Source organism: Nicotiana attenuata, chromosome 4, assembly GCF_001879085.1.
Source record: "Nicotiana attenuata strain UT chromosome 4, NIATTr2, whole genome shotgun sequence".
NCBI classification, from domain to species: domain Eukaryota; kingdom Viridiplantae; phylum Streptophyta; class Magnoliopsida; order Solanales; family Solanaceae; genus Nicotiana; species Nicotiana attenuata.
Genome location: NC_031992.1, coordinates 9,328,499 through 9,342,633, shown reverse-complemented (window position 1 = coordinate 9,342,633; position 14,135 = coordinate 9,328,499). Strand labels below are relative to the sequence as shown.

Here is a 14,135-nt window from a genome sequence, read left to right as displayed (position 1 = left end):
TAGAAACAAAATACATTTGAATCCATTCTTGACGAGAAGTGAGATAGACACAAGATTCTTGCGAATTTCTGGAACATGGAGAACTTGGTTTAGAGTCACTATTTTTCCCGACGTCATCTTCAATGCAATCTTGCCAACTCCTTCAATTTTCGCTGTAGACGAATTTTCCATGAAAATTGTATCGTCGGGTCCTGCGGGGGCATAAGAAGAAAATAACTCCTTGTTAGCACAAACATGGTGGGTGGCTCCAGAATCTATCCGCCATTCTTTAGGATTTCCTACCCAGTTGCATTCAGACAACATGGCACACAAGTCCTCCATTTCTTCAGCATTTTCGACCATGTTAGCTTGATTCTTCTTCTTCTTATCATTCTTTGGTGCACGATAATCCACGGCCTTATGCCCAAATTTTCCACAGTTGTGGCAATTACCCTTGAACTTTTTCTTGCTTGGGTAATTCTTTGGTCCAGAAGCCTTCTTTCTCTTCTTATTTTGTGGCGCCTCCTCAACAATGTTAGCCGTTATTATTGTCGAGTTTCCACGTGACTTCTTTTCAGCATTTTTGTTGTCTTCTTCTATCCTCAAACGAACAATCAAGTCTTCAAGTGTCATTTCCTTCCGCTTGTATTTAAGATAGTTCTTAAAGTCCTTCCACAATGGAGGTAACTTCTCAATGAAAGCAGCGACTTGAAAGGCCTCATTTATGACCATACCTTCAGCAAGGAGGTCATGCACAATGACTTGTAATTCTTGGACTTGAGTTATGACCGACCTCGTGTCAATCATCTTGAAATCCAAAAACCTTGCAGCCACGAACTTCTTAAGTCCGGCATCCTCAGTCTTGTACTTTTTCTCAAGCGCATTCCATAACGCTTTTGAAGTTTCCATGACACTATAGACATTGTACAAGCTATCTTCCAAACAACTCAAAATGTAGTTTTTGCACAAGAAATCATAATGCTTCCATGCTTCAGTTACAAAAAATCGTTCATCATCCGGAGTGTCTTCAGCCAGGACCGGAGGATCCTCCTTGATAAATCGCTGCAAACTCAACGTAGTAAGATAGAAGAGCATCTTCATTTGCCAACGTTTGAAGTCGATTCCAGAAAACTTTCCGAGTTTTTCTGCTGGTGCCATAGCATGAGCAGGAGTTGAACGGCTTGACGAGTCAGCAACATTCGTAACAGTAGCACCAGTTCCCACAACATTTCCATTAGTTTGGTTTTCATTCGTCTTTTTTTTTCTGTAAAGTTGGAAATAAAACAGAACTTTGTTAAATCAGTGAAGTTTTGATATCTTCAAACTGAATACCAAACCAAACATACAACACGTAACAATGGTGAAGTTTTTATATACTTCAAACCCGTACGTTTATTATTCTGATAAAGTTTTGATGTACTTTAAACCGGACAGAACAATTATTGGAGTAGAAAGCACGAAGGCTTTAGTCTCCAAACCAGTATACAAAATATAGATTACAGTTTATAATATATATATTTCAACACAGAAACGTTAGATAAAATTCCTTAAGTTTGTAATCTGCTACTGTGTTAAAACACAAAATCAAAAAAAAAACTGTTAGAAGAATAAAAGAAACTGGAAAACAGTAAAGAATAAGAAATATTCCGAGTCCACAATTTGCTTGTGCGTCCTCAAGGAATTTTAACCCCCTCACACGTTGCCAAGGTAATGGATTAAATCCTCCCAGGATGAAACGGAATAAACCTTCCTGCAACAGTGGCAATACAAACTGCAGGATACCAACGAACTCCAAAAATGGAGCAAAATCACACTTACGAATTTGAGAGAGAGAGACTGTGAATTAGAATGTAGTATTTTCAGAAAGAAGGAAGTTTTGTAATTTTTTCAGTGTGTTAAAAACGAAGCCATGCCTAAGAATTTATAGGCAATTATTGGAAGAGGTGTGATGTTTGTTCTGGAAAAGGTGTCTGTTCAGAAGTTTGCGCGTCCTGCCGCGGTCCTACCGCGATTACGCCAGGACCGCGGCCAGAGTGGCCTTCTGAATCTGCAGCAGTGTTCTGGCGCGGTCCTACCGCGGTCACGCCCGGACAACGGCTAACTAACTGACATTTAATTAATTATTAAATAATTAATTAAATAAATTTTGTCCAAAAAGCCGAAGCCGAGCCGAGCGAGCGACGACGACGATGGCGCGAGGGTTCATTCTCTTCAACTCCTTTTAAGAGTTTTAAGAAGTGATTCTATATATACACACACAAATGTAGTTGTCCCTCACCAATGAGGGACAAAGTTCAAGACAAAAGCTCACTTAATTCAAATTTTTATTTCCCTCCATTTTATTTTCCACCATTTTCAATTCACACTCTTAGACTTTTAAAGCCCAATGCTTAAAGTCTTTAAAGCCCAATGCTTAAAGTCCAACAGTTCGTACCATAGGCTTGCCCGTAATATAAGTCTCTACTAATCTAAGCTCGCAAAGTCTAGGATCAAGTAGGACTTTATAGATTGTAATGTAGGCTAAAGGACGGGTAGGATATATTTGAGAAAATAGTGACTAACCCTCCTAAGCACTTTAACACACTACACTTCACTTCCAAACACCTTCTTGTCATGACCTATTCAATGTCTTGCCATGAAACCATACACATTTAGGCCCTTCTTCATTAAGCACATCAAGATATAGATATTTACTAGCCCACACAAAGATAGAGGTGTTATTTTTTTTACTCTCCTTAATTTGATATTTTCGGCTAGTGCCTTTTGTTGTTTATACACAACTGCACCTTGTCGGCCTTTCTATGGTTTCACTCAAAAGCTACCCAATCTCTTTCTTTGCTCTTCTAGCTACTTGAGTATTTTAGGAGGTAAAGGTTCAACAAGATTTAATTAAGAACAAAGACTACAGGCTCAAAAGGGGTGACCATTAATTATATTACTGGTAGGCAAATGGGGTAAATGGTCAATCAAAGAACGCCTATATCACTTCCCAAACTTACAAGACTTAATCATTTCACTTCGACGTGCACATGGGGCAAGTTCTAGACTAGAAAGGATATCACAAAGTACACCAAAATCTCACCTCACACGAAGCACATGACTCACTCAGGACGGCTCGAACCCGACTCTCAATTTAAAGCAACTAGAGTCATCATAAAATTGAAGCACACTGGCATTAATCACAAGAGTCAAAAGATGAGCCTCGGTGTAAAACGAAAGCCACACGTATTTTCAAGGCATGTAATTACAAAGACCATGAAGAAAGTACTTAGTTCAAATGCTCTAGACCTAAGCCCCGATATAAAATATGTCAAAAGCACAAATTACTCAAGCTTCTTCTCATTCCATTATCAATTCAAAAAGAAAAAAATGAAAATCTTTTTATGTTTTTCGTTGCACTTTAAACCCTCAAGAAAACTGTCTAGGAAATCATCGTCGGAAAAGTCCAAAACTTTATAAAAATTCTACCTAAAAAAAACTACTACTAGGTTCAAAGAGTCATCCCTTGGAAAAGAACCGTGGCCATAAGAAAAACCAAGAGATAAGAACATCCAAATAGTTTCTTCACCCCACACTTAAAATTGTGCATTATCCCCAATGCACACTCATAAATATAAGAAGGTAAAAGAAACTCCCTGGTAGGCCAAAGACTGAAGCATTAGCAGCTCATGGGGTACTCAGACTTCTTTTAAACTTGGTTCTTTGTACGGGCACCCCACACTTAGTTCTAACCATATAACTTGTTTTTGCTTTCTTCCAATAGCCTTGCTTCCCATGCTCCTAGAGAAATAAAAAATAACACTACAAAAATATTACAATAAAAAAAGCAGTAAAGTTGGGTTGCCTCCCAACAAGCGCTTGATTTAACGTCGCGGCACGACGTAAACCACTTTTTGCCTCCACCTTGAGCTTATGAACTGAACCCCAAGTTTTGACTCAAGCTTTTGATTATGCTCTTGGGGTGGTACAAATTCTTGTAAGCCAAAAATTAAATAAATTCTCATGCACTTTTTGGCTCTCTACCGAGGAGTCTCACCTTGCCTAGACGGCCTTGAAAATTTTAAAATATAAGGCTTATCTACCTCTTCCTAGGATTTATTTTTATACTCGTAAAGATCCATTCCTATTTCACTGTCCGAACATAATGTAGAGAAGTGTTTGGAATGAGGTCCAACGCGCTCAAATACATGAGCTTCAAGATTTTCATCATCCTCGACACCAATCATACTAGAGTCAACTAAATTTATATCCTTAACGTCCCTGGTTGACTCTAGTATTACTTCTTCAACATCAGCATCCTCAAATTCTAGTTGGTTAGATTGTTGGTGTTCTACTCTGGATTAGCACCTTAATTTCAGTATCTAATTCATGCTCTTCTTGACTACTATCACAAATATTGGCTTGTTGAGCATTGAATGCTTCAACTAGTTGACTCACTTGTGCCTCCAGGTTGTGAATAGTAGCATCCTGCCTTTGTATGTGCAGTTGTTTCTCATTATTTTGTTCCACAAGGCACCTTAGTATATCATTGATCTAATTCAGGTCATCGTCCATGGGTTCTTTGCTCCTATTAACTTCATAAGAAAAAGAAGAACCAACAAAGTAAGGGGTAGGGAGAAGATAAAATATATAAGCACAACCATGAAAGCTACCATCTTGACCACCACATATATCCCACACATTCCACACATAAGATTGAGTTGGTGCGCATAACTCGCTCTCATGAATATTTTGATAATTTTGCCGTGGTGGTTTTCTCCACAATAAGCATTAGGAAGATCAATAGTAGAATTACCAACATCGAAACTCTCATAATTCCAAGATGTCGTGTTTCTCAATTTAACAAGTAAAACAAAAGTTTGAAAATCAAATACAAAAAATAAAAATAAAAGTTCAAACTTGAAACCTAGCAACGTACACCTACAACTACACCGTTAATTCTCCGGCAACGACGCCAAAATTTGATCACGCTCAACTATGCCTTATAAAAAGTACTACGCGGTCATTGCAAATATAATCCGGTTTACAAGTCCGGAGTCGACTCCCACAGAGAACTAAGGCTTAGCTACAGTTGTTCAGTATCGCTAAGAAACACAAGTCCAAACAATTTTCTAATTATAAAGATTATAATATTTATTTTTACCTAATTAACTAACAAATCTAAATAGCAGTAAAACTATCAATTAACAAGGATAAGGATTGAAGACAAGATTAAGGAGGTCTAGAGTTATGATTTCTCCAATTGTCGGAATCCTTCCCGCTATGCCTTCTATAAATTTCGCCTACGTTTTCTCTACTGATCGTGAGTACTTCGGTTGTCGTAAGTCTCTCTCGAGAAACTACCACAATTCACTAGATGTATTCTCTCGAACTACACTAGCTGGAACTAATTCACCACTCACTACGGTCGCACCAAGGTTTCGTTATCTCTAATTTCGCCTTTAAACCCTCTGTATTGATCTCCCACATACGTTAGGAGTAATGTTGTTCAACAACTACCTAAATATGTACTCTTTCTCGAGCAGTACACACTAAAGAGTCACAATCAATTGATGGTCATTCAATCAACAGCAATAAACACATAGTTGAATAAGTAAAGAAATCCAACGGCTCAATTATATAAAAAACATAACAAGAATTCATCCTCCAAAAGGTTAACAAATTAGCTATTCATAATAGTATGCAAAACTACAATACTGGAATTCATAACCAATACATGGAAATATAGGAAGAAAGAGGGAAAAACGTGAAGTTGAATCCTTTTCCTTCTTGCTCTTAGCGTGTTCTTGCCTCCCCAAAGTCTTCTCTGCCTCCAAAGTAGTGTCTCTCCTTAAAAGCACGTTTTAAGATGTATTTATAGCGACTAGGGTTTGTATGGGGAAAATTTTCCTTCTCCTAATTCGGATTGGAAAAGCTGATTTTTTCTGCTCCGGTGACGGTCTGGCGAAGTGAACCTCGCTTCGCTGTCCGGAACTTTCCTAATTTCTTCTGCTCTGATCTCGGTCTGGCGAAGTGAACCTCGCTTCGCTGTTTGGGACTTTTCTCTTCAGTTCTTTCTTCACCAATTTTTTCTCCTATTTGATCCTTTTCCGCATAAGTTTGTTCCTACGCATAAGAAACACGTAATGAACATATTTTCACTTCAAAAGCGGTGTGAACTCCCGCAAACACACTCAAAACATGCACTTTTCATCCTTTATCAAAGACCTTATTTCTACGGGAGGGCAGAGAAATTATTTCCTATAGACTCTCGGCTAAAGAAAAGATGAAAAGTATTGACAACAAGTAGTAACAACAACCAAATATTAAGAAAACTAAAACAAAAGATAGCAATCAAACACTATGCCAACAAAAACAAAAGAAAAAAGAAAAACGCTCATTACAAAGTGTTAGTGATACCATACGTTCACTATTGATATTGGTCTGAGAAAGGAAAAAAAAATGCTCGATTACCTACCAACTTTCTATCCTAATTCTCAATTTTAACCTCAATACACCAAATCTTTTGGTAAATTACACCTAACTTGTTACTGCATGACGTTCATTTTCTATACTAAGCGTGTGTATATAACTTTGTCATTACAAAGTTGTCATGAAACATATTTACGAGTGTTCAACCAAAATAATATTCAGAATAAAAGTGAAACATAACAAAGGAGCCAGCTGAATTTTTCTCCAAAAAGGCTAATTAATATAAGCTAGAGAAAAATGACATTAACTGTTCAATTTGCACGTCAAAAGGAGGAGCATAACGGAGTTGCACAAATAACATAATTCCTACATTTTATGTACTACTAACAACTAAACTACTACTATCATTTTTCAATGACTTGTTTCTGAATCTAGATCAACCTCCTTGTTGTTGTGCTGTTGACAGATCTACTAAAACTTGTCCGACAAAATATTAGACAGAGAAACAAAAGTGAGCAGCAACATTCTCATCTCCTGCAAAAGTCACCAGTTGTTCATTAGAAGAGACAAACATGACCAATGACAACCAAGAAAGTGACCACATATTTAACAGGGTAGAGTTAGGGGGTTGGGGTGATAGTGGCCCTCACATCATCTATATGTTGTTCAATAATCTCTAGTAGCATATATATGTGAGATCATGTTTCCTATCTCCTACCTACAGAAACATCTACAATTAATGGGCTCAAAGTGACACTTAGTTCTATAGTTATTCTTGCACTTTGTGGTCCGGTCCTTCCCGGACCCGCGCATAGCGGAAGCTTAGAGCACCGTGCTGCCCTTTAACTAGTTGCTAATATTGCTAATATGAAGCATATTTTGTTCAAGCAGCTAGCTGTAATTACAGTTGTCTGCAGACTATAACACAAGCATGTCAACATTTGCAAGTTGTATCTTTAAAAATTATGAATAAGATGAAAAGTCATACTTCAACATATGAACATTAATAAATCTGTCCATTAGACTATTGTATAAATGATGTACTTATATATGCCTTTTCCCCTGAAAATCTGGCTTCAGATCAAACAAACCAATTGCAGAAGTTCATTATTGACTTGGACAAATGACAACTTCCTAAAAATAAGGAGCAAGTTTCAGAATTTTCAAATCCAGTAGATAGTAAGCGTAAAACATATATGACTTTAATCCAATGGAAAGCTTCTCTCTTTCATTGTCACTTTGATATAAACTAATGTATTAGAAGCAATATGTCTCTGGAGTTTACATATGGAAAGAGTCTTAAAGAGTCTGCAGCTTGTGAATGATAAATTATATCGTCATTTGTCATATCACCAAACACTATATTCTGAAAATATTACTGCAAACCAAAAAAAAGACATCAAGATTCTTTAAAGTCCTCGTACCTGGATATCGAAAGGCTTCATTGCTTGAGCCTTTGTAGATATGTACCCTAATTTGTGGAGGTTTCAGTACTTTCACTCTCACTGACATTGTTTACCCTTATGATATACACCTACAGAGAAAGGAAAAGAGATACAGTTCAGAACTTCAAATTACTTTCCCTGAATAATCTGCTTCTTTCATTGTACTCGTGTCAACGAGCTGTTGTCATTAGAAAGAACATATTATTGGACAATGTTGCATCTCTCAACTTTCTTGAACATAGGGTATGGAACATGAAATTTGAGCTAAAGATGCTCAATGACAAACTTACAAACATCCTTAATATTCAAAAGGGTCACCTTAAATTTTGTAGGGCGTATCAAATGGAACACAATTGCATCTCCATCGGCCAAGTCATGATCCACAGCAAACTTCTTCCATCCGCCACTTAGTCCGTTCTTTTGGGCCAAGTATACTGTTGGCCACTCTTCTCCTGTTTCATCTATTAAGGTGATAGTGTCATCTCTTCTTGGAAGATTCTTCCTGCAGAAATTAGATGGGAGACCCTGCATTCATGAGATGCAAATGAATTAGCATCTTCCTTGTTCATTCTAATTGATTCGATTATCGTAACTGCAAGGCAGTTTGATATTAGAATCCTAACCATAACTATAGAATAGAAAGCAAACCCCTCAAAAGATTGCAACAGTATGCAAAACTCATTATGTGACCTATAGCATGCTTTCAGAGACATAAAGAGAAGCTTTAGCAAGTTGATTGCTTTATTTTCTAAGTAAGTAGTTCTGCTTGTTATAGGCAGACAAACAGTTCGTATAGTTATCTTTTAGGTGACTTGATAGTGTAAGAATCTGTTTAAGTGTATAGAAGTTAAAATCTTTTTGCATTGATCGTATTAAAATTGGGCGCTTTATACTTTTAGAGGTAAGTGTGAACTTCTCTTTTGGCCCATAATTTTGAACTCTTTGGAAATGTAAAGTGATAGATTTCTAAAGAGGACTATATAATCTATAAAATTTTTGGGCAAAGACAACACTTCTTTGAATCAATACATCAATCAACTACGCTGCAATCCCAAACTAGTTGGGTTGGCTATATGGATCCTTTGTATTTTTCCACCTTATTTGGACCTATTTCATTTCAGAACTGAGCAATAATTCCACTTTTAGCTTGGCATTCTGAATGTTGGATCATCCTATAAAGTTTGTAATTAGGTGCAGCATTTTTCATTGAATGAGCAGTTAATACAACTGATTTCCAAATCGTTAAGTTATCCTATGTGATGACCTAAATTTTAGCTACTTACCTGCCCACAGAGTCAACACTGACAAAATTTAAGTTGTATGCACCGACAGTGCAAAAAATATTACTAACACAGTTACACCACGTAAAAAGTAATTGCAGGCAACTCTATTTAATAAGCATTGATTGATAACTTAGAATAAATGCCGGTATGTAAAACCATAAGAGGTTAAAACTGACCAGCCAAAAACCTCCAGAAACATGGGAGGGAAGCATTGATCTAACTAATATAGGATAGTCAGGTCCAAGACTTGCTTCAAGTTTCTCTGCTTTCTCTATCGAAGCAGCCCTTTCTTCGTCCGTAGCATATACCATATTCAACGAATCCCTCTTCCTTGGAGTGGACATCCTAAACAAACAAACATTGAACGCATTACACGACATATTTATATGTAAGCTTTTTCATTTTCACCTGCAGCAAAAGGGTAAAATGAAAGCCTTTTACAAACTAAAATAAAGTATTACCTTCTAGGTATCATCACCCTTTCATAATAAATCACCTGTACTCCAAAAATGGGTACATAAATTTAGTAAAATATGATTCAAACATAGCCAGAATATCATCTATTTCGGACTCAAAAGGGGAAAAAAAGAAGAAAATATACTTCTTTGTATTCAGGGGCAGGTTTGTTAGCAACACGAGGTGATCTTCGAACTGAAACAAGCTCTGTTCTGATAATCCTAGGTTTCACCTTCTTCATCTATTAATTCCCAAAAAAATAGACAAAAAATAAAAAGAGAAAAGTGGGTTAATCATTTGGGAAATTATAGCGAAAATGGAGGACAGCAAAAAGAGAGAAAAGAAGAAGAATAAAAACGTACAGGAGAAGGTTTGGGGGAAGAGGAAATTTTGAGAGCTTGAGTAAGCAAAGGGAGATTGAGTTCCTCCATTCTTTTTTTGTTTTCTTCCAATCGCTGTTGGCGTAACTTCTCATATTTGACCTTCGACATCACCATTTTTGGGCTTTTCTGGTTCTGGATCTTTTTGAGTTTTTGACAAAAAACCTTGTATTCTGAATGTTACAAGAGATTGAAAAAGATAGAGATGAGAAGATTTAACAAAGAGACATTTCTTATAGATAGTAGAGAGAGCAGAGTCGACCGTTGGAATACCACTTCAGTCTCGCACCCCCACCCCACCCCCACCCTGCTACCCGCCCCGAGATTAGCCTCTGCATTTCTTGAATAGTGTACGGAACTTAGCTTCTTATTGGGCAAAGTCTAATCAAACCGCCAAATTAGCGATTTCAAAATCTTCTTTTTCCATTTTGGTAAAATAAAATTTCCTTTACTCTTGATGGAAAAGAAAATCAGTTCTTACTTATGGCTGTTTGGACATAAGAATTGTAAAATATAAAAAAAAAATGATTTTTTTTCAAGTGAAAATGGTATTTGAAAATTAGAGTTGTGTTTGGATATGAATATAATTTTGAGTTAGTTTTTGAATTTTGTGAGTGATTTGAGTAAAAATTTTAAAAAATACCTTTCTGTAGTTTTAAAATTTTTGAAAAATTCCAATATTCATCTTCAAGTGAAAATTGAAAATTTTATTTTATGGTCAAACATTAATTTCAAATAAAAGTGAACTTTTTTTTTGAAAAAAATTGAAATTTTTTTTTATGTCCAAACGGACTCTTAATATATTGCACAAATAAGATAAGGGATCGTTTGGTACAAGGATAACGATAATAATATCGAGATAGAATTCGAGATTGTATTTATCTCATATTTGGTTATTAGCTAATCCCGAGATAATTTTTTCACTAAAATAGTAAAATTAACTATCCTGACCCATTTCACCATTGTACCAAAGACCCCTTAGCTCCTTGTTATTGCACCATATGAATCATGAACGCACCTATACTTCGAAGCCATTTTTGTATAGTGAGAAACTGAGAATTCATCATCATTACTAAGTACTAACTCGTTTTATTTAAGTTGACCGAGTAACCAACAATGCGAGCAGGCTCACACAAGAGGGCAGCCCGGTGCATTAAGGCTTCTGCTATGTGCGGGATTTGGGGAAAGGCCAGACCATAAGGGTCTATGTTACGCAGCCTTACCCTGCATTTCTGCAAGAGGATATTTTCACGGCTCGAGCCCGTGGCCTCTTGGTCACATGGCAACAAATTTACTAGTCACGCCAAAGTTCCTATGTTGTTGTTTAGCGCAAAGAACTTGATGATAATTATAACAGTTCTTACGGTTAATGTCTTTTTACTTATAAAGAGTCAAATCCATGCAACAAAATCCAAATTAACCGACAAGTATATTCATGTCATTTTGTCCAAACTTAAACTCAGTATAATCATAACGCATGATATACAGTTAAAAGGAGCGCTTTGTTGGAAAGAACAAAGATAAACCCAAGATTAGCCTGTCTTATATTCTAAATGAGCAAAGTGAGAAATTCTGTACAATCAGAGTAAATGCAATAAATGAACATGACAAGCTTAGAAAAAGTAACACTTGGTAAATTTGTTTTTACATATCAAACTCTATCCAAAATTAGGTCACTGTTTAGCCGATTTTAAGTAATGAACCTCTGAATTCCTGAGAATTAACCTTATTCCTGATAAGAGTAATTATCATTTTCTTTCCATTGCATTCTCATGTTTGTGTATTCTTGATAATCCCATGTCATTTTTCTCTTCACTTAGCAAGCTGCTACGCATCACCAACTGCAAATCCTACAATCTTGAACGACGAATGCATTTCATAGGATTAAAAGGTGAATGCCTTCGTGACGATGGAAATGATGCTTTCCTGAAAGTTGGCGATGACCTTACGTCCCAATCTTCAACAACCTTTGGGACACACACATCAAATAAAATTTGACCAAGAACACCATGAGCATTAATTCTTGGTGGGCTTGGAAGAGGAATGTATCGTTCTTTCTGTTCGTGCTGGACTGACCCAACATTACTTCCCTCGTGATACTCTACAGAGCTCGGTACAAAGAAGTGGTCGTTCAACTCGAGAGCAATTCTCTGGAAGCTTTGATTTGCAGTAGCAGCGGCTTGCCTAAGATTGCCTAGAGGCTCGGAGATTTCATCATGTGATCCTTCCAACCCCATCTTCTCCCCTTCAAGTTGACGAATTCTTTGAGAATAGATCATAGCAGCTTTTCCAAGAACCTCAGTCACTGCGGCCTTGTATTCAAGTTGGTGGTACCGATAATGACCTGGGTGATACAAGCCACAATAGAAGAGTTTCATCAAAATCACGACTGTAAAAAGCTTTAAAACCTGCATATACTTAATATGATGTGTACTATCTGATTCCAACTTGATGAATCCTAGCTAAATGTCTATGTCTGTAACAATTCCGTAAAACAAAATGCTCGACCTCAGAAAATGACAGGAAGAGACATAGATGATTACAACTGAAGATCGACCAGCGATGTCAACAAGACTGCTTTGGAAATTGGGAAGTACAGAAAGAGAGCCTGCTTATCTGATTACAACTTGAGGAATCCTAGTGAAACGTCGATGTCTCTAACAATTCCATAAAAAGATATGCTTGATCTCAGAAAATGCCAAGAGAGACATAGATCGATTGCAATGGAAAATCGACTGGAGATGTCAACAAGGCTCCTTTGGAAATTGGGAAGTACGGAAAGAGAGCCTGAGGACAGAAATACAAGATTCTTGTGGATATATGTGACTCCAGTTCTTGAAACTAGGTCTTTCAGTCTTTCCTAAGCACGTTAGCACATTACTATCAACATCTACAGGCCATTACTATATAATTTCATCTGAAGTTCTATTCTTTCTCCTCCTACTAATGTGTAAAAGATAAATATCATGAGGGTCATGTTCTGGTCCGCTACTGACATTAATTATCAGAATCCAAATAGCAAATAGAGTAATATCGGCAAAGGGTCAAAACTATCCCTATTGCTTGGTAAATGGTTTACATTTACCCTTCATCCATCTATCAGCCCAAAAATACACACTATTTAATTTTAATAATAAAAATAGGGGCCCTATGTTTAACGACAGACCAGGTGGGCCTTCAAATTAATGCATTATCATCTTTTTATAGGGCCACGTGGCACTCTTGTCCCAGAAACCAAATCTGGGTTTAATTTCAGACCCATTAACCGTATCCAACCCTAGTTTTTGTTACCCGCCTAAAAAGACCACAATAGAGTATTAGTCCGAAAAACTGCTGCCGGCAACCCTTTTGTCTTCGACTCTCTCTCCTTTTTTTCTTTTTTCTCTTCCCTGACTTTCCAGGTGAGAAACATGATGTCTCCATTCTCTTTTCATCTCTCTATTTTTTTTTTCAAATCCTTTTCCTCTTTAATAAAGTAAATCTTTTTTCTGTTCATAAATGAGCAGAACAAATTAACAATGAAAGTGTTCTTTACCTCCTCTTGTTGGATTGGGGGTGGAGGAGTCAACTGGTAAACTTTTAATTTTTCCAAGATAAAGATGTTGCTCACCAATAAAACAGAATCTCATATGAAATTTGTTTTCATAGCGTCATGAGACCAGTTGCAGTCAGTGGTCACTCGGTGCAAGTTATAGGGCACACCAAATTAGCGCTCTAGCTGTGATTTTAGGTCTCGTGATTGTTTCTGCAATTGCTGTTTGGTTCACAGGAATTTTAAATTTTTTGCTCATTGGTGTAGCAGTAGGATTTTTGGTGACAGTGATTCATGCCGTATTGAGGAATCCAGAAGATTTGTTTGTGGATGAAGATGCTGTTAATTTGACCCGAGTAACAAAAACTAGGGCCGGATCCGATTAATGGGTCGAATTAAACCTATATTTTGTTTCCGGGACAAGAGTGCCATGTGGCCCAGTAAAAAGATGCCAACGCATTAATTGAAGGTCCACATGGGCTGCCGTTAAACATAGGGGTATTTTCAATAATAAAAATAACATATTGTATATTTTTGGACTTATAGACGGACATCATGTTATTTTTGGACTGATAGATAGGCAGAGGGTAAATGTAAACCATTTACCAAACAATAGGGGTAGTTTTGACTCTTGGTGTAGTAATATTAG

At 36.9% G+C, this 14,135-nt stretch overlaps 2 protein-coding genes across 2 annotated transcripts in view; both read right to left on the bottom strand.

Annotated features, from left to right (window-relative positions):
* LOC109224959 (B3 domain-containing protein At5g42700-like) lies at positions 6,636-10,246 on the bottom strand. The gene is made up of 7 exons (XM_019389537.1): positions 9,937-10,246; positions 9,720-9,815; positions 9,580-9,614; positions 9,295-9,463; positions 8,154-8,360; positions 7,815-7,924; positions 6,636-6,924 (listed from the first exon to the last, which is right to left on the bottom strand). The coding sequence occupies exons 1-6, from the start codon at positions 10,069-10,071 to the stop codon at positions 7,862-7,864; spliced, it is 705 nt and encodes a 234-aa protein (XP_019245082.1). The 5' UTR covers positions 10,072-10,246; the 3' UTR covers positions 6,636-6,924; positions 7,815-7,861.
* LOC109224958 overlaps positions 11,476-14,135 on the bottom strand; it is a 6,547-nt gene continuing 3,887 nt past the window's right edge. The window contains exon 7 of the mRNA XM_019389535.1: positions 11,476-12,298. Within this exon, the coding sequence (XP_019245080.1) occupies positions 11,805-12,298 (494 nt within the window). The 3' untranslated portion in view covers positions 11,476-11,804. The remainder of the gene's footprint in view (positions 12,299-14,135) is intronic.